This window comes from Acomys minous (assembly GCF_964271855.1).
Source record: "Acomys minous genome assembly, chromosome: 20".
Lineage (NCBI taxonomy): Eukaryota > Metazoa > Chordata > Mammalia > Rodentia > Muridae > Acomys > Acomys minous.
In genome coordinates, this window is record NC_140502.1 from 19,602,449 (window position 1) to 19,626,220 (window position 23,772).

At 52.9% G+C, this 23,772-nt stretch overlaps 1 protein-coding gene across 3 annotated transcripts in view; it reads left to right on the forward strand.

Moving 5' to 3' along the window:
• OPA3 (outer mitochondrial membrane lipid metabolism regulator OPA3) overlaps positions 1 to 23,772 on the forward strand; it is a 32,632-nt gene that overhangs the window by 1,460 nt on the left and 7,400 nt on the right. Inside the window, exons 2-3 of one of the 3 annotated variants that reach the window (XR_014777144.1) lie at positions 17,611 to 18,326; positions 18,591 to 21,324. The exons of 1 other annotated variant lie outside the window; for it this stretch is intronic. Coding sequence is in view for 1 of the 2 variants with exons in the window: in XM_084771448.1 (XP_084627574.1) it covers positions 17,611 to 18,008 (398 nt within the window). In the remaining variant the exon portion in view is untranslated. Of the gene's footprint in view, positions 1 to 17,610; positions 21,325 to 23,772 lie in introns of those variants that run through there. One more of the 3 variants, XM_084771448.1, reaches the window with a different exon arrangement.

Below are 23,772 nucleotides of genomic sequence, written 5' to 3' on the forward strand. Positions count from 1 at the left end.
CTGCCTCTCCGCTGGGTTTAAGAGCGCAAGGCTCGGGGCTTAGTTTTACACTGTGTCTGAGTTAGGGTCGTGATGGGGACCCGGCAAAGGGATGAACCTAGAATGCATCTGTTTATTTATAAGTTTCCTCGCGCCCATTCGTTCAGTAGCGTCCTTTGTAGTGATATGTCGTATGTGCGGTCCCGATATCTCCGCGGTATCCAGGACTGTGGGGCCGTCTGGAGTTGATAGCACCCATGTGCTATGTATCTGAGCATCTCAAACGCACCAAGTGCGAGCAAGGTTGATCTGTGTGGATCAGAGACCAGGGGGAAAGCTTTGTAACTTAAATAGGAACCACACTGTTCTTCCATCGCCCCGCGTCGTTTATATATGACGAGTGTCTGTTTTGTGCGAGGCCCGAGCTGACCCTGCTTACGAAGAAGCAGCAGGGTCCACACCAGTACCAGTCTGTCAACCCAGGCCCCATGCCGTGACAATCTACACGGGATGGCGGAGCCCACTAGACGTGGCATGGAATACAGAGAGCACCCCCTGGCAGAGGGGCCATCCCAACAGACCTGAGGGGTGAGGAGACTCTCACCAGACTACTGAGAGGCAGAGTTGGCTCCAAGGGAGGAAAATGTGTGGAGGCCAGATAGCTAAGGGGAGCCTTGACTTTTCCCCCAATTCCTATGTGTTTGACAGTTCTTGGCCCTTTTTTTTAATTTTCATTTTTTTAATTTATTATTATTATTATTATTATTATTATTATTATTATTTTTTTTTTTTTTTTTTTTTTTTTTTTTTTTTAGTTTTTTGAGACAGGGTTTCTCTGTGTAGCCTTGGCTGTCCTGGACTCACTTTGTAGACCAGGCTGGCCTCGAACTCACAGCGATCCACCTGCCTCTGCCTCCCGAGTGTTGGCGTGGGCCACCGCTGCCCAGCTAGTTCTTAGTCCTTTTGATGTTTGGCGGAACTTCTGCCTGGGCCACAGATCTTACAATGGAGGTGTTGGATCTCGAAGCCAGGTGTGATTGTGTCCACTAACAACCCAGGATTTGGGAGGTTGAGGCAGTGGGAACAGGGGGTCAGGGCCAGCTTCAGATGCTTTAGTGAGTTCTGTCAGGGCTACATGAAACCCTGCCTCAAAATCAAAACACAAACAAACAACAAATGAACAAAAACAGCCGGGCAGTGGTGGTGCGTGACTTTAATCTCAACAGTCGGGAGGCAGAGGCAGGTGGATCTCTGTGAGTTCGAGGCCAGCCTGGTCTACAGAGTGAGTTCCAGGACAGCCAAGGCTACACAGAGAAACCCTGTCTCGAAAAATCAAAACACACAACAACAACAACACCCCAAAACAAACAAAAAGCAACAAAAGAAACTACTGGTACCATAGGCTTGTAATCTCAGCATTCGGAAGGCAGAGGCAGGAGTATCTCGGCCAGTTAGGCTCTATCTTCACTTAGAAAGTGAGTTCCAAGATCTTCAGGACACAACCCGGGGATGACTGCTTGAAGTTTACAGAGGAAAAAAGTAAACCCTCACGGCAGGAACGATTTGCTTCGGTCCACGGTCACAGGCCGTTCCAGTCACACTCCGTCAGGGTGGAGGCTTGTGCCAGAGCCCAGCTGCGGACTCTGGACTCCCGGGCCTGTTGAGCTTCCTGCTTTTCTTCCAAGCCCTGGGACTGCTCTTAGCTTTGTGTTTGACCCCACCCCTTAACCTGATGACTTTGGGGAGACCACTTACTCCCTCTGAGCCTCTCTTTCTGCTCTGCACAGGGGATGCTATGACCCAGCAGCACTTAGTAGCTGCTTACGGTTCCTGGCTGCGTTCTTCAGCCCTCACTTGATGCGCTGGGTCCTCAGCAGTGGGGGGGGGGGGGGGGTTGCTCATCCCACTGTGCTGCCTGTGATGCTGCATTGTTTATTGTGAGGAACGTGGCGATGTGTAGAGATCCAGGCCTGGGATCATGCATTCCCGGGTGGGAAGCTAGGCACTAAAATTGGGAGTCTAGCCAGGCATAGGGACACAAACTATAATTCTGGCATTTGGGAGGCAGAGGCAGGAGGTTGAGGGCAGCCTGGACTACATAGAGATTCCAGCCTGCCTGGGCTGTGACACAAGCCCCAGGTGTAACTCTGTAGGCTTTATTGTGTGGATTTTGTGGTCCCCCATTAGCCTCTCGTGCTCTACTCCCACTGAGCCTCTGATCTTCCCAACTAGGCCTCTTGGTAATCTCATGGCTTCTTTTCCCCCTTGAACAGGGGCTCACAGTGTAGCCCTGACTAGTCTGGAACTCACTAGCTAGACCATGCTGAACTCAAACTCAGATCTCCCTGCCTCTGGAGTTCTGGCATTAGAGATGGCTCCTTGGCCGCATGGGTGGTGGCACAGGCCTTTATTAATCCCAGCGTAGAGGAGGGACAGGTGGGTCTCTGAGTTAGAGTCCAGAACAGCCGGGGCTACAAAGAGAAACCCTGCCTCAAATGAGCAAACAAAAGATGGTTCATTATTACGTTTTAAATCCGTTGAGTTGCTTGACTGGCTGTATATGGGTGAGGGTTATATTTGCCTGACCATTGGCCCCCATCACTGAGGATCTGTCTCCCTTCTCCCAGCAGCTGTTAACTGCAGGAGCTCCTCCAGGCAGGATGGGGGCTGGTGAGCCCCTCCAGATCCCTATTTTAATAGATCTTGGGTAATCTCTGACTGGGGGTGGATGCGTTGGGGAGACAGCTTCAGTAGTCCAGTTTGGTACTTTTTTTTTTTTTTTAGATTTATTTATTTGTTATGTAGACAGTGCTCTCTGCAGGCCAGAAGAGGGCACCAGATCACATTCTAGGTGGTTGTGAGCCACCCTGTTGGTTGCTTGGAATTGAACTCAGGATCTCTGGAAGAGCAGTCAGTGCTCTTAACCTCTGAGCCATCTCTCCAGCCCCCGTCCCCCACCCCAGTTTGGTATCCTTTAATCTGCAGAATGACTTGGCACTACAAAAGTTTTCTTGCCAAGCCTGTAATGCCAGCCACTCAGGAGGCTGAGGCCGGAGAATTGAAAGTTCCAGGCCAGCCTGCATTCACAACCAGAATATCTTTTGAGAGTCTGTCTCAAAGTACTGAGTGAAAAAGGAGGAAGAAATACGTAGCTAGAGATGTATCACAGTGGCAGAGCGCTTTCTAGTCTAGGGGGGAGCCAGGCACGGCTACCACTTGCAACACCAGCACTTGGAAGGCTGGGGCAAGAGGATCAGGAGTTCAAGGTCACCTGTAACTAAATAGCTAGTTTGAGGCCAGCCTGGGCCACTGGAGGTCTGGTGGCTGTGCTCTCCACCATCTCCTCTGCCCACCCTTTTGTTGTTGTTTTGTTTTTGGAGACAGGGTCTCTCTGTGTAGCTTTGGCTCTCCTGGCCTCACTTTGTAGACCAGGCTGGACTCAGAGATCTGCCTGCCTCTGCCTCCTCCAGTGCTGGGATTAAAGAGGTGCACCACCACCATTCGGCTTTCACACTTTTTAAAAAAAAAAAAAAAATATATATATATATATATATATATTTATTTATGTATACAGTATTATGCCTGAATGTGCTGCAGGCCAGAAGAGGGCACCGGATCTCATTGTGGATGGTTGTGAGCCACCATGTGGTTGCTGGGAATCGAACTCATGACCTCTGGAAGAGCAGTCAGTGCTCTTAACCGCTGAGCCATCTCTCCAGCCACACACTTATTTTTTTATGACACTGACATGAATTAGTCCTGCCATCTGGAACTTTCCCCAGTTGGATCTGAGTCGTGTGTCTTCGGCAGAGACACCCCACAATGTATGGTGTGTCCATATCTCTCTGGGGAAGGGTAAGTCTGGGACACGTCATACTTTGTGAGTCTTTGCATATGTAGACATGCTCTCAGGATGGTGTCTTGAGTCCCCTGGTTAGAACCCTTCCCTTCCTCTCAGTGACTCACGTGGAAACTTACTTGAAGACAGAGCTGGCAGGGGTCAGGGGGCAGAGGGCAGCTGGCAGACAGGCCGAGAGGACCTGTTGCTCTGTTGGACGTGGTTCTGAGCTAGGGGAGCCCGCCTAGCTAGGTCCTGCTCTCTTTCATTCCATCCTTCCTGTCTTCGCATGATGAAGATAATTTCTATTTTGGGGGGCTTTCCTCATCACCTGCTCTACTTCCCAAATAGACCTTAGTAGATGTATCAGTAAGCTTTAGGGTCACTTAGTGGCCTGATGTCCTTTTGTACTAATCCTCTTAGTTAGTCTGGCTACTTCCCAGCCATGTACCCTGATTTACTTGCCATATTGTTCCTGTCTGGGCTGTTTCTGCTCCATCAGGCCAAGTCCTTTCTCTACATCATCATCTTTCTTCTCCCTCCTTCCTTGTCCCTACTTCCGGTCCTAAGACTGGCACTGGAAGTCCCTTCTACTGTCTCCTCTGCCCAAAATTGGCTATTCAGCTTCTTTATTAGCCAATCAGAGATGACCGGGGAGCAAAGTTTATGCAGCATTGATCAGAGCACATGGCAACCAGATCTCGGAGCTCTGAATTCGGCATTTGTGTACATAGGGGACCTGCCCAGCCCCCAGCACTCACACTGCTAAGTGCTTGTGGCTGTGGCTCCAAAATCCGAGACTCAGCCCTCCAGGGCAGGCCTCTCACCACTGCTGTGCCACCTGAGGTCCTTGGCACTCAGCAGGGTGAGCTTCCCTTTGCCTTTGCGTTGTGGTGCTTTGTTTTGACAGAGTCTCACGGTGTGGCCCTGCCCGTACTGGAACTATGTGGACCAGGCCAGCCTCGAACACATAGAGATCTCCCTACCTCTGCCTCCTCGGTGCTGGAGCTACAGGTGTGTGCCACACATCTGGCTGCCTGCCCTTCTTATCCACTGAGACTGCTGCAGCTGAGAGAGTGCAAGGAAGAAGTCCCTCTAAGCCCAGTGTCACGCAGCAGAAGCCGCCCTGTGGGCTGCCTGTCCCCAGGGACCCACGCGCCTGGAGCAAGAGACAGCTCGCATCCAGTCCCACTTACTGATGCACTGTGCAGTGAGCGCAGCGCTCTATCCTTTGTTCTTTTTGGCATTTGAAGACAGGGTCAGTGTGACCTAGAACCTGTGGCCATCCTGTTGCTTCGGAGGTCTTTCGAGTGCTGGGTAGGATCTTCGACACATCCCACAAGCTCAAGCGCTCTCTTCCCCGGCCTCCTTCTCAGAGGGTGTTAGCCGTGCTCCCAGGGGAGGAGCCCCAGCTCACTTGGTTCTGTTCCTTTGGAGTATACTGCTCATGTTCCTAGTCGGCCATCCAGCAAGGTCAGGGTCCTTCGGAGATGCCCACCGTAACCGAACACCTCAGGCCGACTAGGTGCATAAAGAAAAGAGCTTCCTTCAGCGCAGAGTCTGGGCGGCACCTCCATCTGCTCGGCTCTTTTGATGGGCTTCGTGCTGGTGGAGTCCTAAGGCACCAGGACGTCTGTGGCGCGTCTCTGTCCCTAAGACCACGGGATGCCGGGCTTCCTCTCACGGGCTCCATCATAGTGACAGGTCTTCACAGTTGGACCAAGGCTCCACTCTCTTAACCACTAGCAGAACTCTGGGGACTAAACTGCTGGGGTTCTGGGGACAAAGTTTACAGGAAGGCCAGGTGACGTGGCTCGCGCTTACAACCCACTGACTCCTTCTCTTTTCTCTCTCTCTTTTTTAATATTTTGTTTATTTTATTATGTATATAGTGCTTTATTTGCATGTATACCTGCAGAACAGAAGAGGGCATCAGATCACATTAGAGATGGTTGTGAGCTACCATGAGATTGCCAGGAATTGAACTCTGGTCCTCTGGAAAAGCATACAGTGCCCTTAACCTCTGAGCATCTCTCCAGCCCCCTCTTTCTTTTTTCTTATTTATTTATTTATTTTTGGTTTTTCAAGACATGGTTTGTCTGTGTAGCCTTGCATGTCCTGAACTCACATTGTAGACCAGGATGACCTCGAACTTGCAGTGATCTGCCTGCCTCTGCCTCCCGAGTGCTGGGATTACAGACATCTACCACCACTGTGACATCAGTGACCCCTTCGTTTCTTCAGTCTGTGGCTTGGCTGTGCTCTGCTGGGAGGTTCCTCTGCTGGGGTGCAGGAGCTGAGGAGCAGGCAGCAGGTGCCACCATGGAGCATTGGTGCCCCTCTCCCTGCAGTCCTCTTCCAATAGGCTGCCCAGCCAGCTCACTGCCCTGGTCTCCTAAAACTACATTGTATTCACTGTTAAACAGGAAGTGGGTGCTGTAGGCCATTACGGGAGGGCCTGGAGGTGCAGATTGTCTTCGCCATGGCTCTGTCAGTCAGAGCGGCCCTGAGTGCAGGCCACAGAAGGTGCAGAACGTGACTGTACTGTCTGGCACATGAAGACTAATACAGAAAATTATTATAGCAGCAGTTATTCCCAAGCCAACTATTTTCCAAATAAAAGACACAGAAACTTGTTAGATTTTATTTTATTTTATTTTATTTTTTAAAGATTTATTTATTTATTATGTGTACAGTGCTTTGCTTGCGTGACAGAAGAGGGCACCAGGTCTCATTATAGTTGGTTGTGAGCCACCATGTGGTTGCTGGGAATTGAACTCAGAACCTCTGGAAGAGCAGTCAGTGCTCTTAACCTCTGAGCCATCTCTCCAGCCCTTGTTAGATTTTAATAAGCTTTAAAACACTAGAGCTGGGTGGACATCAACCCTCTATGCTATCTTGTCTGCTTCCCATCCAAAAACCCCATAAATACATGTACATGCTCCACTTGGGCTGCTTCTGCTCCATCGGGCCAGTCCTGAGAGCAAGCTGCTCTTGGCTGTGTGCTCCTGGTCCATGAGACCCCATGGCGGCCTCCTCTTCTCCTCCCCATCTCCATCCTCTTCTGAGACCACAAACCCAGAACTGAAGCCCTGCCTACGTCTCTTCTATCCAGCCCAGGCTGTCAGCGACTTTATTAATCAATCAGGCATATTGGGTGGGATTCCTCACATCACATGGGTACAGGAGATGGCTCAACATTCATACCAATGCCCATGGCAGGGAGGTGACCAGATCTCAGGGCACAGAGCCCAGGACCCTCCTCCAGCAGATGACCGCAGTGCAGGCACTCATGGGTTTGCATCTTGGCATCGCCACTGACGGGCTGTGTGATGTTCAGAGCAGTGTGCCCTCCCTGAACCTCTACTCTGTATTTCAAAACAAAGCAATCAACTGGCCATTGTTGTGCATGGCTGTAATGCCAGCTCTGGGGGTCTGAGGTAAAGACAGGAGAGAATAAGTCAAGGCTAACCTTCCTTACGGAGCCAGTTTGAGGTCAGCCTGGGCTACATGAGATTATTTTGAGACAAAACAACAAAAGGAGGTACTCTTAAAACTTACCTCCCGGGATTCCTGTGTGGATGGGGAAGACCCTGGCCTAGAGCCTGTGGACTTGGCCCATCTCAGTGGCTGGAAGGACACAGTCTGTTGTCATGTGAACAGTGTGCCTTGGCAGCTTAGCGTGCCTCCTGACAAAGGCTGTCTGCCCTGTGTCCCTGCTTTGCGGTTTCCTCTGGGTGTGTTCTGGGCACATCATTGCCTTTCTGCACAGTAGAGTACTCATGACTGATGGCCAGTGCCCTCAGCATGCTCTGTTCAGTCTACAGCATGGCCCGGAGCCCAGCCTAAAACCTGAGCAAGGTATTTAACCTCTCTGGGCCTGTCATTTATTGGCTCTGTTTCTTAACAATTAAGCTTTATTATACAACCCAGCTAGCTTACACAAGAGGGGAAAATGGTTAAAGGGCAAAAAGAGTGAATCTTCTGGTATCAGTTCCATGGGACAGGTCCCTAAGTGTCTCTGGCCTGCACGTTGGTCTGGTCTGTTCGCTGATCCTTTTCTCGATCCACGTGCACTCAAGCCCGGTCTGAACCTGCTGCTGCTCTTGTCCTCTCTGCCTGCCTGTCTGTCACGTGCAAGGGGCGGTCTCCCTCTCCCATTGAGGGTCGATTAGAAGCACAGTAGTCCAGGTGGAGTCCCCAGGTCTCCTTCCTGAATTCCAGGCCCAGGATGGCTCCACCCAGTCTATCTCAAGGTTAATCTCAGGGAGTATCCGTGGTGTGTCCAAGGGCAAAGCCCGCCAAGACTGCTTTCACCTGTGACAAAGCTCACAATCCTTCCCACAGTCATTGTGTGCTCTGACACTTTGATAAGTTACTACAGCAAAGCATAGGATAGCACCTGCACTCTCTGCTCTATTTAATTTAGTTTGGAGGAAGAAAACCTGTTTTATATAAAACTGAGTGTTGAACCCTGGGCCTCCATACTAGACAGAGGCTCTACCACTGAGCCATGCCCCCAGCCCCTCACTGGGGGATTCTAGGCAGGAGCTCTAATACTGAGCCACACTCCAGCCCCTCACTGGGGGATTCTAGGCAAGGGCTCTACCACTGAGCCACATCCCCAGCCCCTCACTGGGGGATTCTAGGCAGGGGCTCTACCACTGAGCCACACTCCAGCCCCTCACTGGGGGATTCTAGGCAGGGGTTCTACCACTGAGCCACGCCCCCAGCCCCTCACTGGGGGATTCTAGGCAGGGGCTCGACCACTGAGCCACACCCCAGCCCCTCACTGGGGGATTCTAGGCAGGGGCTCTACCACTGAGCCACACCCCAGCCCCTCACTGGGGGATTCTAGGCAGGAGCTCTAATACTGAGCCACACCCCAGCCCCTCACTGGGGGATTCTAGGCAAGGGCTCTACCACTGAGCCACATCCCCAGCCCCTCACTGGGGGATTCTAGGCAGGGGCTCGACCACTGAGCCATACCCCAGCCCCTCACTGCAGGATTCTAGACAGATGTTGTAACACTGAGCCACACCCTAGCCCCGGCCTTACTCTTAAGTGCTATTATGAATGTTTGTTGAAATACATAAAAATTTGATGCATACATAAAAAATACATAAAAAAATTTGTTTCTTTTTTATCATCTCCACCATGGTAATGGTAGCCCTTGTTCTGTTGTTGTTGTTTTTGGAGCCAGGGTTTCTCTGTGTAGCTTTAGTTGACCTGGACTCTCGTTGTAGACCAGGCTGGCCTCAAACTCAGAGCGATCCACCTGCCTCTGCTTCCTGAGTGCTTGTTCTGTTCTTTTTAACATCCGCTGTTTACATCTGCTCCAACTACAGTTAGTACTTGCAGCCTGTATGGGTCCCAAGCCCTACCTTGCACTCGGCTCCCACAGACTTACCGCTTGTGCAGGTCTGGGCTCCCCTGCTCCAGCTCTACCGTGTTAGCGGGGGCCCTTTGATCAGAAGAAACTGCATTTAGAGCCAAGCCTGGTGCCACATGCTTGTAATCCCAGCACATGTGTGGCCGGGGCAGGGGGATAGCACAACCCTGGGCTACAGTGTGAGGTCCTGTCTCAGAAAACCAAAGAGGGCTGGGCTGGCGGTGTGCCACTGTAATTTCTGCACTGGGGCTGAGACCTGTAGTTCAGCCATCCGTTCTCATCTCTGACGAGTTGTAGGTCAGCCTGGGGTTCACAACACCCTTTCCCAAAACTCTACAGCAGGGGAGTCACACGGCAAGGGGAGGGGGAGAAGCTGACATTGGAACAACAGCTGGAGTTAAAGATACGTGTGAAAGCTGAACTCATGGGGTAGCCATGAGGGACACAGGGCCACCCAACTCTGAGCAGCCAGGACCCCAGGCTGTGGGCAGGTAGTCCATGCTGAGTTACACCCTCCCTGAACTGAGTGTTGGAGGTTTTCAGAAAGAGAGGCCAGGCCTCCTACAGCAAAGGAAGGGCTGTCCCCAGGCCATCTGATCCTTGGGACCTCCGGCTTCTAATGGCCTGGGGGCTGGGGACAGTGCTGCAGGGGCTGGGCAGGAGGCTGCCTGTGCAAGCCACCCGTGAAAGCAGCAGCCTCAGCTCCTGGGGGCTGGGCAGGTCCTTCATTACTGTTTCCTTTGATATTATCTTGTACTGGAGATGGAGCTCTGGCTGTCCCCTGTGACCACTAAATAGTCCTCCTGTGTTTTAGAGGCTAAGGTATATTCTGCTGAAAAGGAGTGTGTCCGCTGTGCCTCTTGGTACCTGATGTAGAGAACGTCATGTGATACTGCAGCACATACGGGACCACAGTAGAAAGTGCGTCCATGTAAACAAGCAGGCACCATGCTGAGTGAGAGCCTGAAGAGGCCTGGCGAGCCGAGGCCTGCAAACACTGCAGATCCTGGTATTGCCAGATGTGAGCTTAAAATACCCAAGTTTACCCAGGTATGGTGGTGCACGCCTTTAATGCCAGCACTTGGGAGGCAGAGGCAGGTGGATCTTTGTGAGTTCCAGGCCAGCCTGGTCTACAAAGTGAGTCCAGGACAGCCAAGGTTACACAGAGAAACCCAGTCTCAAAAAACCAAAAAAATAAAAAATTTAAAAAATACCAAGTTTAAAGCTGAGCCTGGGGCCTGTGGCCAGCACTGCATATAGGATGTGCTTACACACCCCTTCGTGCAGGGACTCAGGGCTTACACACCCCTTCGTGCAGGGACTCAGGGCTTACACACCCCTTCGTGCAGGGACTCAGGGCTTACACACCCCTTCGTGCAGGGACTCAGGGCTTACACACCCCTTCGTGCAGGGGACTCAGGGCTTACACACCCCTTCATGTAGGGGACTCAGGGCTTACACACCCCTTCATGCAGGGGACTCAGGGCTTACACACCCCTTCATGTAGGGGACTCAGGGCTTACACACCCCTTCACGTACGGGACTCAGGGCTTACACACCCCTTCATGCAGGGACTAGGGCTTACACACCCCTTCATGCAGGGACTCAGGGCTTACACACCCCTTCATGCAGGGGACTCAGGGCTTACACACCCTTCATGCAGGGACTCAGGGCTTACACACCCCTTCATGTAGGGGACTCAGGGCTTACACACCCTTCATGCAGGGGACTCAGGGCTTACACACCCCTTCATGTAGGGGACTCAGGGCTTACACACCCCTTCATGCAGGGGACTCAGGGCTTACACACCCCTTCATGTAGGGGACTCAGGGCTTACACACCCCTTCATGTAGGGGACTCAGGGCTTACACACCCCTTCATGTAGGGGGCTCAGGGCTTACACACCCCTTCATGCAGGGGACTCAGGGCTTACACACCCCTTCATGTAGGGGACTCAGGGCTTACACACCCCTTCATGTAGGGGACTCAGGGCTTACACACCCCTTCATGTAGGGGACTCAGGGCTTACACACCCCTTCATGCAGGGACTCAGGGCTTACACACCCCTTCATGCAGGGACTCAGGGCTTACACACCCCTTCATGCAGGGACTCAGGGCTTACACACCCCTTCATGTAGGGGACTCAGGGCTTACACACCCCTTCACGTACGGGACTCAGGGCTTACACACCCCTTCATGCAGGGACTCAGGGCTTACACACCCCTTCATGCAGGGACTCAGGGCTTACACACCCCTTCATGCAGGGACTCAGGGCTTACACACCCCTTCATGCAGGGACTCAGGGCTTACACACCCCTTCATGCAGGGACTCAGGGCTTACACACCCCTTCATGCAGGGACTCAGGGCTTACACACCCCTTCATGCAGGGACTCAGGGCTTACACACCCCTTCATGCAGGGACTCAGGGCTTACACACCCCTTCCTGCAGGGACTCAGGGCTTACACACCCCTTCATGCAGGGACTCAGGGCTTACACACCCCTTCATGCAAGGACTCAGGGCTTACACACCCCTTCATGCAGGGACTCAGGGCTTACACACCCCTTCATGCAGGGACTCAGGGCTTACACACCCCTTCATGCAGGGACTCAGGGCTTACACACCCCTTCATGTAGGGGACTCAGGGCTTACACACCCCTTCATGCAGGGACTCAGGGCTTACACACCCCTTCATGCAGGGACTCAGGGCTTACACACCCCTTCATGCAGGGGACTCAGGGCTTACACACCCCTTCACCCAGGGGGGTCAGGAAGATCGGAAGCACACGGTTATCCGTGCTATATTGTGAGTTTGACGCCAGCCTGGCTACATGAGACTCTCTCCAAAAACCAAAATACTTACGTATATACATTAAAGGGATGAAAGAGAGAGTGATAAACACAAGTAAAAGTGAAAGTTGCCAGGAAATTGGGACATGGAACCATTAGAGCATCTAGACGTCACAGCCCCTCCCGGTCACACCTCAGTCCTGCAAGGCTAGGGCTAGCAGACATGGTGGCACTTACTGTAATCCCAGCACCTGGGGAGTCAGGCAGGAGATCTCAAGTTCCAGGCCAGCCTGGGTTACACAGTGAGATCCTATCAGAAAAACCAAAGAAAGAGCCGTGTGCGGTGGCTCATACCTGCAGTCCCGGCACCAAGAGTTAGCGGCAGGAGGAGCCTTAGGAGTTTAAGGCAAGCCTGGGCTCCTTGAAACCATCTCAACAATTATGAAAAAAAAGAAAAGAGAAGTAAATAAAAGAGACTGGTGCCCATGTAGCCCGGTGGGTGGGTGCTCGCTTAGCAAGCGCAGGCCCTGGGCCCCATCCAGCCACACGCAGTGTGCAGTGGGTGCACCTTTAATCCTAGCACACAGGCAGAGGCCGACGGAGCTCACCTAGCCTACATAGCCAGGCCAGCCAGGCTCCATGGTGAGACCCTGTCTCCAGGGAGGGAGGGAGAGACAGGCAAACGCCAGATTAAGTGCAGCTGCCAAAAGGTTGGCTGAGCAACAGGAGGATGACCTGTAGCAACAACGTGCCTTTTTGGTACTTGCCTGGGATGGCCAGGGGTGCCACCTACATGGCCTGGCCTGGCAGACCTGGAGAAGCACTGGCATTTTTATTTTTAATGTTATCCAGAGAAAGTCACTTCCCTGAGGTCTATTTATAGTCTTGAGAGTGTCAGTCACATTAGCTCCAGCTTGTGGCAGCCAGACTGTTGCTGGTGACCTCCAAACACTCTTAAGATGCCGCTGAGGAAACACCTACACCTCTCTCTCTCTCTCTCTCTCTCTCTCTCTCTCTCTCTCTCTCTCTCTGTGTGTGTGTGTGTGTGTGTACATGCAGAAGTATTAATCATTACTACCAGTTGTATTTTTTGCTGCTAATGGCACTCAGAGAGGCAGAGGCAGGTGGATCGCTGTGAGTTCAAGGCCAGCCTGGTCTACAATGAGAGTCCAGGACAACCAGGGCTACACAGAGAGACCCTTTCTCAAAAAAGCAAGAGAGAGAAATGGAGAGGCAGGAAGATCAAGGTGTAGGAGTGTAAGGTCGTCCTCAGCTCCATAACAAGTGTAAGGCTAGCCTGTGCTACAGGAGACTGTCTCAGACAGCAGAGGGCATAGGCTAGCAGGCCTAGCTGCCTGCTTTCCCTCTACAGTCTCCATCACTACAAAAGCAAGCAGCGCCTCTGCTCCCACTGTGTTTGAAGGCTGCTTGAGTCACAGCCGGATCTGTCTCCTTGGTCGGGCTGCCCACAGTACTCTGAACAGACAGCAGAGGGCGCCCGAGTCAGTTCTTCAGCTCTGCCTAGGGCCTGGGCTGGCCCTAGCAGCAAAGCAGGCACAGAAAGCTGACTGTGTAGCTGAACCAGGGATGCTTCCAAAACTATTCATTGAAAAGCAGCCAGCAGGCCGGGCATGGTGGCGCACGCCTTTAATCCCAGCACTCCAGAGGCAGAGGCAGGTGGATCAATGTGAGTTCAAGGCCAGCCTGGTCTACAAATCGAGTCCAGGACAGCCAAGGCTAACACAGAAAGACCCTGTCTGGGGGGAGGGGAGGGAGAAGAAGAAGAAGAAAGAAAGAAAGAAAAGAAAACCAGCCAGCAAGTAATAACCATCCCTACAGTCAGACCTGCTGCTAGCTAGTAAATCCAGGGGAAACCCCTCTCAGTGGTTTGGTGGCCCTGTCTTCCTCTTGCTGACATTTTTTTAAAATCCAGACCGTTCTTTGTGACCTCACTAGAGCTCTAGAGCTCTAAGCACCATGCTTCTCACTTCTTCCTTTTAATTGAAAATATTTTTAGATTTACTTATTTTACCTTATGAGTGTTTTGCCTCTAGTTTTTCTCCATGTGCATGCCTGGTGCCTGAGGAGTTCAGGAGAGGCTGTTGGGTCTCGTAGAACTGGAGTTACAGGCAGCTGTTAGCGGCTGTGTGATTGCTGGGACAGAAGCCAGTGCTCTAACCCCTGAGCCATCTCTAACATCCCACACCATGCACCCACCTCCACACACCCCCCAACAGGGTTTCTCTGTGCAGCCCTGGCTCTCCTGGACTCGCTTTGTAGACCAGGCTGGCCTCAAACTCACAGCAATCTGCCTGCCTCTGCCTCCCAAATGCTGAGATTAAAGGTCTGTGCCACCACGCCCTACTGCGCTGGGGCCATTTTTAAGCCCCACAGATAAAGAAAGTGAGGCCTCAGGGCAAGAGTTGGCTCAGCATAGGCTCCAAGCCAGACAGCAAGTCACCGAGTCACCATCCTCCCTGGCCTTAGGCACAGTGCTCCAGGGCTCAGCTGCAGCTCCATCCCTGCAGGCAGCCCTGCTATCTCCCATCAGATTGCTGCAGTCCTTGCTCACTCCTGGGAGGAGCCAGCAATGCTTCGAGGCAGGCCTGGAGCACCCCCACCCCCACTCCCGCCTGCTGTTCTCCACACTGGCATTATGCTGTTTGAAACCCTGACCAGTCACACAGCAAGTCAGCAGCAGGCGCAGGGCTGGGACCCAGGGCCTCCCAGCTCCAAGCACACTGAGCCCCCAGAACTCACGGCCATTGGCTCTGCCACGCCCAGCTGCTCTGTCCAGGTCTGGGTGTGGAATGCAGGCAGAGGCCATGCTGTCGTCATCAGGAGCTTGCATTAGTCACTCACTCGTTGTATCGGCGCCTCTGGGTGCCAGGAGCTGTTCTGGGAGGAAGGACCATTGAGTCCACAAGACAGACAAGATGGGGGATGTGGCGTGCACACCTGTGAGTCCAGCCTCCAGAGGCGGAAGCAGCTGGGGGCGGTAGTTCAGGGATAGTCTTGGCTACACAGGGCATTTGTCCGCATGTGCATCTGTGGGCTTGTGTGCCTGGTGTCTGCGGAGGCCAGAAAACACTTGGTGTTCTCTGACACTGCACCCACAGGCTGTGAGCCACCATGTGGTTGCTGGGAATCAAACTCGAGTCCTCTGGACAGGCAGTCAGGGCTCTAAACCACTAAGCCAGGTCTCCAGCCCCCTGAGTTTTGAATTTTGTTTTTATATGGATGTACAAGTGCCTACACACATGTATGTGTACCACATGCATGCCTGGTGCCCGAGAAGGCCAGAGTCGGGTGTTGGATGCCTTGTAGTTGGAATTGGAGGTGGTTCTGAGCCACCTGTTGTGAGTCCTGAGGACTGGCCCCAGGTCCCCTGCAAGAACAGTTGAACCATCTCTCCAGCCTGTTGTTTTGTTTCCTTGAGGCAAGCTCTCACTACGTACCCAATAGGACTGGTGTCATACTTGTGATCCTCCTGCCTCAGCCTCCTATGGTATAGAAGGAAAGGTCTGTGGCACTGTGCTGGGCTAGGGAGGGTGGCAAAGGCAGCACTGCTTGGAGCTATGTGATGATTTACTAACCAGTGGCAACACAGTTACTTAATTACACTATTGTCTTGTTGACTGCTAGGCATCTTATTAGGAGTTTATGGTGATCCTGGCTTCCTGAGTGAGGAACATCCCAGAGAGGATCGAGTCCCCCGAGGTAGTACAGGCTGAGAAATAAGCCCTTCTGGGTCCTAAGCCCTTTACTGGGGTTTAGTTAATAATATTTTTGTATGTTTGGGTTTTTTTTTTTAAGATTTATTTATTATTTATACAGTGCTCTTCCCACATGTGTGCCTGCACACCACAAGAGGGCACCATATCTCATTGTAGATGGTTGTGAGCCACCATGTGATTGCTGAGAATTGAACTTAGGACCTTTGGAAGAACAGGCAGTGCTCTTAACCTCTGAGCCATCTCTCCAGCCATTTTTTTAATGGAAATTTATTTTTATATACCTAACCTGGCAGGGGCGATACTGTGATCACAAAAGTGTTTTCCCCCAGGGCAAGGCTTATCCATTGTACTCCAGATGTGCTGACCCCTGCAGTTCCCCATTTAGACTTAAAGGTGCCAGTCGCCCTTAGATACTGTACCGTCTTGCCTAGTCTGGGTGTGTATTCTTACTGAGATAGACCATGCATGTAATCCTAAGGGCAGGTCTAAAGTGTACAGGGAGCTGGCCATGAAGGCACAGTCCTGCAGTCGCAGCCCTTGGGAGGCTTTCTGCCTCAGGGTCAGCCCCAGCCTGGATTACACACAGAGAGAGACCCTGTCTCAAAAGCAAACTAAAAAAAAAAGCGGCAGGGATGGTGGCACATGCCTGTGATGCCGCGTAGAGGCAGGAGGGTGTCATCCTTGGCTGTATAGCATGCTTGAGGCCAGCCTGTGCTACATAACACGCTGTTGCAAAAACAAGAAAAGAAGAAAGCCTGGTCTAATAGTGAGTTCCAGGCCAGCCAGGGCTACACAGAGAAACCCTGTCTCAGAAAAGAGAGAGAGAAAGAAAGAAAGAAAGAAAGAAAGAAAGAAAGAAAGAAAGAAAGAAAGAAAGAAAAAGAAAGGGCTCTACTAAAACTGCATTCGGCAAGGAGCCACCCTGGGCACCCCTCCATCTTCTCCCAGTTGATGGGCACCCACGGTGCTGGGGCCAGTGAAGGCAGCACCTGATTTCCCATGCTCCTCGAGGCTCTTTCCAGTGCTGAGGAGAAGCAGGGCCAGGCAAGGAGAGAGCTCGGCTCCCCGCTTAGCTCCCTCAGACTGCACTGAGAACCTAGGATTGGAGCCACCAGACCCACAAAAGATGTCTCAGCGAGCACCGCTGCAACCCTCCGTCTGTGTTTTGGCAAGGAAAGGAAAGGAGTTGGTCTCTTGCCAGGGAAGTGGGGGACAGTACCGGGGGAGGAAGACGGGTGGCCACTCTGTGTGGTGACTTAAGGGCTGCAGCGCGGGGTAAGTACGGCAGCTGGACCTTTAATCTGTGTGCTCTTGATGCGCGGGGAGCAGCTGCTGTGACCCACTAGGGACATGGCCTCCCACTGGAGGACCTCTGCCCTCAGCAGGTGTCTGCGTGAAGGATGTCTCTGCGGCCAGGCCTGGTCTTTGTGGTGCAGGACTACCCCAGCCACTCCAGAGGCATAGGAGGAGGGTCAGGAGTTCAAGGCCAGCCTGAGCTACGTCTGACAAAAGTCCAAAGTGCCAGGCCATAGTGTCCACACGTGTCATCCCAGCACTTGGGGATGAGAAGTTGAAGATCAGCCTTGGCTACATAGGGAGCTGGAGGCCAGTGTGCGCTGCACGGAGCCCTGCCTCAGCTATGGAAGACACAGAGTGTAGCTCGGTGGCAGCGAGTGTGTCTAGTGTGCATGAGACCCTGGCTCCTGACCTTGGTACAGAGGGAAAAAAGCCTCCAGGGTACCCCAGGAGGAGGCCCTGTGTTCCCTGGGTGAAGCAAGGGGACTCCCACTTCCACCTGGTCTCTGACTCCACTTGGGAGAAGGAAGTGTGGGGGTGGGACTTGCGAACGCACCTGACCCCTCTCTCCCCTGCAGTGTACCACTGGGTGGAGATGCGGACCAAGATGCGCATCATGGGCTTCCGGGGCACAACCATCAAGCCGCTGAATGAGGAGGCGGCCGCAGAGCTGGGTGCTGAGCTGCTGGGCGAGGCCACCATCTTCATTGTGGGCGGAGGCTGCCTGATCCTGGAGTACTGGCGCCACCAAACTCAGCAGCGCAGCAAGGAGGAGGAGCAGCGGGCGGCCTGGACCGCGCTGCAGGACGAGGTGGGCCGCCTGGCCCTGGCGCTGGAGGCACTGCAGGCTCAGACACAAGCGACACCCTCACTGAGCGCCCTGGAGGAGGTGCGGGCAGAGCTGCAGGAGGTGCGGGCCCAGATCTGCCATGCGCACTCCACTCCCAAGTGCCGGGAAGCATCGTCCAGAAAATAGCTGGCTTCTGAGGCCTGGACTTGTCCGTGGCCATGCGGACCCCAGCAGGGCCTCCTCCCCACACCACCCGGCCTAGCCCACCCTGGCCCAGCAGAGGCCACAGGACCTTGATGTAACTGTGATGTGTGGTCACCCCTAACTGTCAGAATCTGGGCATTCCCCCAGGGAGCACTCAGCTGGAGAGGCGTTCAGACAGAGCCTCTGCCTCAGATCGCTCAGCCCCACCAGGAGCCACGTTGGACTTTCAAGGTCTCAGCCAGCCTGTCTAGCAAAAGCAAAACATGGAGCTCAAGGCTGATGGAGCCCTGGTTAGACAAGGTCACCTGCGCATCACTGGAGCGCCCTCTTCCTTAGTGGGGACAGGCTCTGGGAGCCTTGCCTCAGGTCACCTGCGCATCACTGGAGCGCCCTCTTCCTTAGTGGGGACAGGCCCCGGGAGCCTTGCCTCAGGTCACCTGCGCATCACTGGAGCGCCCTCTTCCTTAGTGGGGACAGGCCCTGGGAGCCTTGCCTCAGGTCACCTGCGCATCACTGGAGCGCCCTCTTCCTTAGTGGGGACAGGCCCCGGGAGCCTTGCCTCAGGTCACCTGCGCATCACTGGAGCGCCCTCTTCCTTAGCGGGGACAGGCCCTGGGAGCCTTGCCTCAGGTCCACAGAGCTCATGTGGAGAGGGCCGAGCGCGGTCGACACACCCGTTTTCTTTCTACTCATTCTGGCCTCTGAGGTCAGCGGGTCGTTCCCCACCCCTCAGCCTGTGGCATTGTCCCCAGTCCCTTCTAATCTGCTCTGTCCCCATAGCCCCACTTGCCTGTCCTCAGAGTCCCCGGGCCTCGCTTCAGGTGGCACATGTGTCGTCCTGTCTCCCTTCCCAGGTCTTAGGTCACCTCACACACATCTGTCTGCACCCTCCTCACCCCTGCAGCCCTGGGTCCCCTCACTGTTTGTGTTGGTCCCAGCTTCCTTGCACACTCCCCACACATGACATGTTACAAGGAGAGTGAAGGAGGACAGAGTAGCCTGTTCTCCCACGGTCCTGGAAGGCGGCATCGGAGGTCAGGGTGTTTGCGTTCCCACTCTCTCTTCTGACTTTAGGGCTCCAGGGCTCCTGGCCTGTATTGTCTTCATGTGGCTTTCTCTCCCTCTCTCTCTCTCCCTCCCTCCCCCCTCCCTTTTTTTTTGGTTTTTCGAGACAGGGTTTCTCTGTGTAACAGCTCTGGCTGTCCTGGAACTCACTGTGTGGACCAGACTGGCCTCGAACTCACAGAGATCCACCTGCCTCTGCCTCCCAGGTACTGGGACCTCTTTTGTTCCTTGCAAAGACAGCTGCCCTGAATATGAGGCCCACCCTAAATCCAGGACAACCACATTGAAAGATTCCTAATTATATCCCCGAAGACCTTTTTCTAAATGGGGACACACGGTGTCTGTCTGTGGCCGTGTGGCTTGCTGCCCTCTGCCCGTCTGAGCATACTCAAGGCCCCTGCTCTGCTTTCTGGTCACTTGGCCACCTTCTCTTGGCTTCTGAGATCGAGTTCACTCCTGCAGCTGGAGAAAGATTGTGGGTGCAGCAGTCACTGCCCTGGCTGTGCGGTCCTGATGGATGCGGAGGTATCAGGATATGTGGATGGCATAACTAGTAATAGATTCCACGCTGGCCAGTGCTCATCACAGCCGAGGAAACTGGGCGTGCGGTGCAGCCTGGAGGCCCAGCACTCACAGACTGAAGCACAGATGAGCCCGGGCCCCCTGTGACCCACAGAGTGAGACCCCCATCTACAAAGAAAAGAAAAGGAAAGACAAAAGGCATCGAGAAAAGCCAGAGAAGGTTTTGGCTCTGGTGGGAAAGGGGCCAAGACTCATCCACTGAGCTCTCTCCCACATTGGGAAACTGAGGCCCAGGGCAAGGGAAGCTAAAGGACTTGGCCAAGATTGCCCAGCTGGGGAGGGGACAGGGGACCCACAGGGTTCTAGCTGCAGGGCAGAGTGAGGAGAGGACCGACTTCCTCCCAGAGGCCAGAACCCCTATCAGAGGAGCCGCAGGCCACCCCTGAGCTCCCCGAGTATAGAAACACTCATGCCACCTGACCCTTGTCCCTAGAGGTTGGGACATGCAGGGCTGTTCCCCAGTGGGGTGAAAATGACCCATCCTCAGGAGTCTCCAGACAGACACGACTTGCTTCTGAGACTGTATCTCAGTTCCTTCTAGATGCGGCAGATGGAGTGGCGCGCACCTTTAATCCCAGCACTCTGGAGGCAGAGGTAGGCAGATCTCTGTGAGTTCAAGGCCAGCCTAGTCTACACAGAGAAACTTTGTCTTGAAAACCCCACCACAAAAAAAAAAAAAAAAAAAAAAAAAAAAGAGGCAGAAGTCTGTGTCTTTAAAGTTAGGAGTGGCCAGATGCAGTGATGCACACATGTAATCCCAACACTTGGAGAGGCAGAGGCAGACAGATCTCTCTGAGTTGGAGACCAGCCAGGTCTACAAAGCTAGAACAGCCAAGGATACATAGAGAAACCCTGTTTTAAAAAAAAAAAAAACTAAAAATAAATTTAAACAAAAAACAGCACTTGGGAGACAGAGGCAGGTGCATTGCTACAAGTTCAAGACCAGCCTGGTCTACAAAGTGAGTCCAGGACAGCCAAAGCTACGCGGAGAAACCCTGTCTCAAAAAACCAAAGATAAATAAATAAATAAATTTCAATGTGAGAGTGGCTGAGAGAGGTGAAAGCCTGACTGAGGAACAGAGGCAAAGGGCAGCCATGGCTGCATGATGAAGGGAAAACAGAGGATGGAAGGAGCTAGGGAAACAGCTCCAAGCTGATTGCCATGGTTACCCCTGTGGAGTCCAGTCTGGCACTAACAGCTCCTGGCCACCCTGCCCTGGGTCAGCCCATAGCAGTTACAGCAAAGCCAAGACGGGTGAAGGCTGCTGAGCTCCATCAGGCCAGTCAGTGCTGCAGCAGACCAGTGTCACTGTTCTGAGTTCCCTGAAGAGCCTACAAGAACACTTTCTCTGTTTGCCTGGGAGGAAAAGACTGTTACCTTCAGGTCACCCAAGAATGAAAATAGACTCTGTGCCCATCCTGACCCGCTGGAGCCTTCATGTGGTCCTGATGCCTCTGGGCCTGTGGGCAGCCTCACCCTCAGCGGCAGTGCAGGAAGCAGGCATGACAGGGTGTGTGGTTCCAGAAGCCTTTGCAGGGCGGGAGGCCAGAGCAGCTGTCATGGCTCTGGCTTCCTACTCGCTGCAGTGGTGTATGTTTCCCATGTGGGGAGAAGGGTGAGAATAAATTTATGAATGAAGCTGTAGTTAAATTTATTTGTGTTTTTTTAAACTTAGAAAAAAATCCGATAGACTGAACAGAGGAGGCACTTGCCACCAAGCTTGGTGACCTGAGTGGGATCTCGGGGACTTGCATGGCAGAACCAACTCCCTCAGGTTGTCCTCAGACCTCCCATGTTCATTGTAATGTGCACACAACCATAAACACACACACTACATAAATACATAAGGTGTAATAAAAACTTGTTACAAGTCCAGGGGTGCCATATGCCTTTAATGTCCGCGCTTGGCATCCCTGCTAAACAAGGAAGTGCTAGGGAGGCAGAGCCCGTTGGATCACTGAGTTCAAGGACAGCCAGGGCCACGCAGAAACCCTGTCTCAACAAAAACAAGACTGTGTAATTGGATTCTGTTACCTTGTGGGTTCTTCTCTCTCCACCCTTTCCCCCTGCCCCAGTTTCACCCCTATCACCAGATAGACAGGTAAGAAAGGACGGGGTAGGGAGAAATCCTTGAATCTAATTGCTTTCTTGTTTCTTTGAGCACAACTACTAACAAACCGCAGCCAATTCCCCTGAATGACCAACACCCACCCTCCCCATTGCTCAGGAGTCTGGTATTTATATACCCTCTGAAAAGTCCCCAGAATTCCAAACGTCACACAATCACAGAAACTATCTGCAGCTGGTGAAACCACGCCTCTGCTAGAGCAGGGGACAGGTCATAGCCGCGTATCCCCACGCTGGGATTCAAGTGAGAACATTCTCCCTCTCCCTCCTCCCCTCCCTCCCTCCCTTCCTCTCCTCCGTCTCTGTCTCTCTCTCTCCTTCCCTCTCCCTCCCCCCCCCCCCCAGTATGTGTTTAGAGAAACGAACATTCCAGAATTCTCTACAAGACTCCGCAGGTTTGAGGGCCTGTAGCAAGACCCTGCCTAACCCAACCCAGTATTGGCAGCTGGCATGGTGGCACATGCCTGTGTCTGAGCACTTGGGAAGTGAGGCAAGAGGATGAGGAATTTAAGGTCATTGTCCTCCACAAAGTGAGCTTGAGGCCAACCGGGGCTCTGTGAGGCTTTGTCTTAAAAAACAAACCAAAAATTTTAAATTTTAAAGTCTATAGGAGCCGGAAAAGTGGCTCTTTGTGTCTCTGCCATTTGAGTGAGAGTCATGTGTGCCCAGCCCTGTCCTTTGCCATGCTGGGGTTCCCAACTGAGCCCAGCCTCATGGAATCACAGCCCAGTGGGAAACAACTGCACTCACTTTTTAAAAAGATTGATTGATTTATTTTATGTATATGATTATGCTGTCTTCAGGCACACCAGAAGATGGCGCCAGACCCTATTATAGACGCTTGTGAACCACCAAGTGCTTGCTGGGAATTGAACTCAGGGCCTCTGGAAGAGCAGCCAGTGCTCTTAACTGCTAAACCATCTCTCCAGCCTCCACACTGTCAGTATCACCTGCTCCCTTCTTGGTTACCTGGGAGATGGGGCTGGATCCAGATTCCTCTCCTCCTGATGACTTGGGGCATCAGGATATAGCAGACAGAACCCCATTCATACCAGCTCACACAGCCTGGACCAGCGTCTAGGGCACTGCCTGCCCCTGTGTTGGTTTCATTGTTGGACAAACTCTTGCTTGGAGGGACCAAGATGTCGGAAAGCCGCCCCAGGAGAGAATGGATCTCATATAAGTTCCAGCCTGGTCCCTTGGGGAATAATCCCTTGGCTGGCCACTGTGAGCACTGTGGACAGACTGACAGAAAAAGCCTGCCTAGCAGCTGGGGTGCTACTGCCCACTGACTGGACAGTGGACACACGTTTACAGAGCAGCTAATGTGTCTGGAATCCTACCATTGCTGGACCAGCCAGGAACAAGCTAACACGCAGCATAGCCACTGTGGAGCCGGCATTCCGGTGAAGTAGAAAGCTGGCACAGTGGGCAGGGTTCTTGTCTAGCATGCCTGAGGATGGATTCGGCCTCCAGCATCTCATAAACCGCATACACCCAGCATCCTAATGCCCTGGAGGTATCTCAGGTTCAGTGAGACACAAGTAAGAACACACAATGATAACCGGGCAAGCCCTAACAGGTAAGGCCCCTGCGCAATGGATCAATCAATAAAGCTTTATTAAAAACAGCTGTGCTCACTTTCACATTGCTGGCCACTTTAGCAGGATTGGAGAATCTGAGACGCTGGCCCTTTACATTAGAGGTTCACTGACCCCATACAGCAAGGACACACAGAGGCCACCCTTTTAGGGAACTGAGCACGGCGCCCACCTTCAGCCCCAGCGCTGGAGAGGCAGAGGCTGTCCAATCTCTGTGAGTTCTAGCTTGGCCTGATCCTCATGGTTCCAGAACAGCCAGGGCTATGTAGAGTGACCCTTTCTCAAAAACAAGACAAGATGCTAGGAGGTAGTGGTGCACACCTTCAAATCCCAGCACCCAGGAGGCAGAGGCAGGTGGATCTCTGAGTTC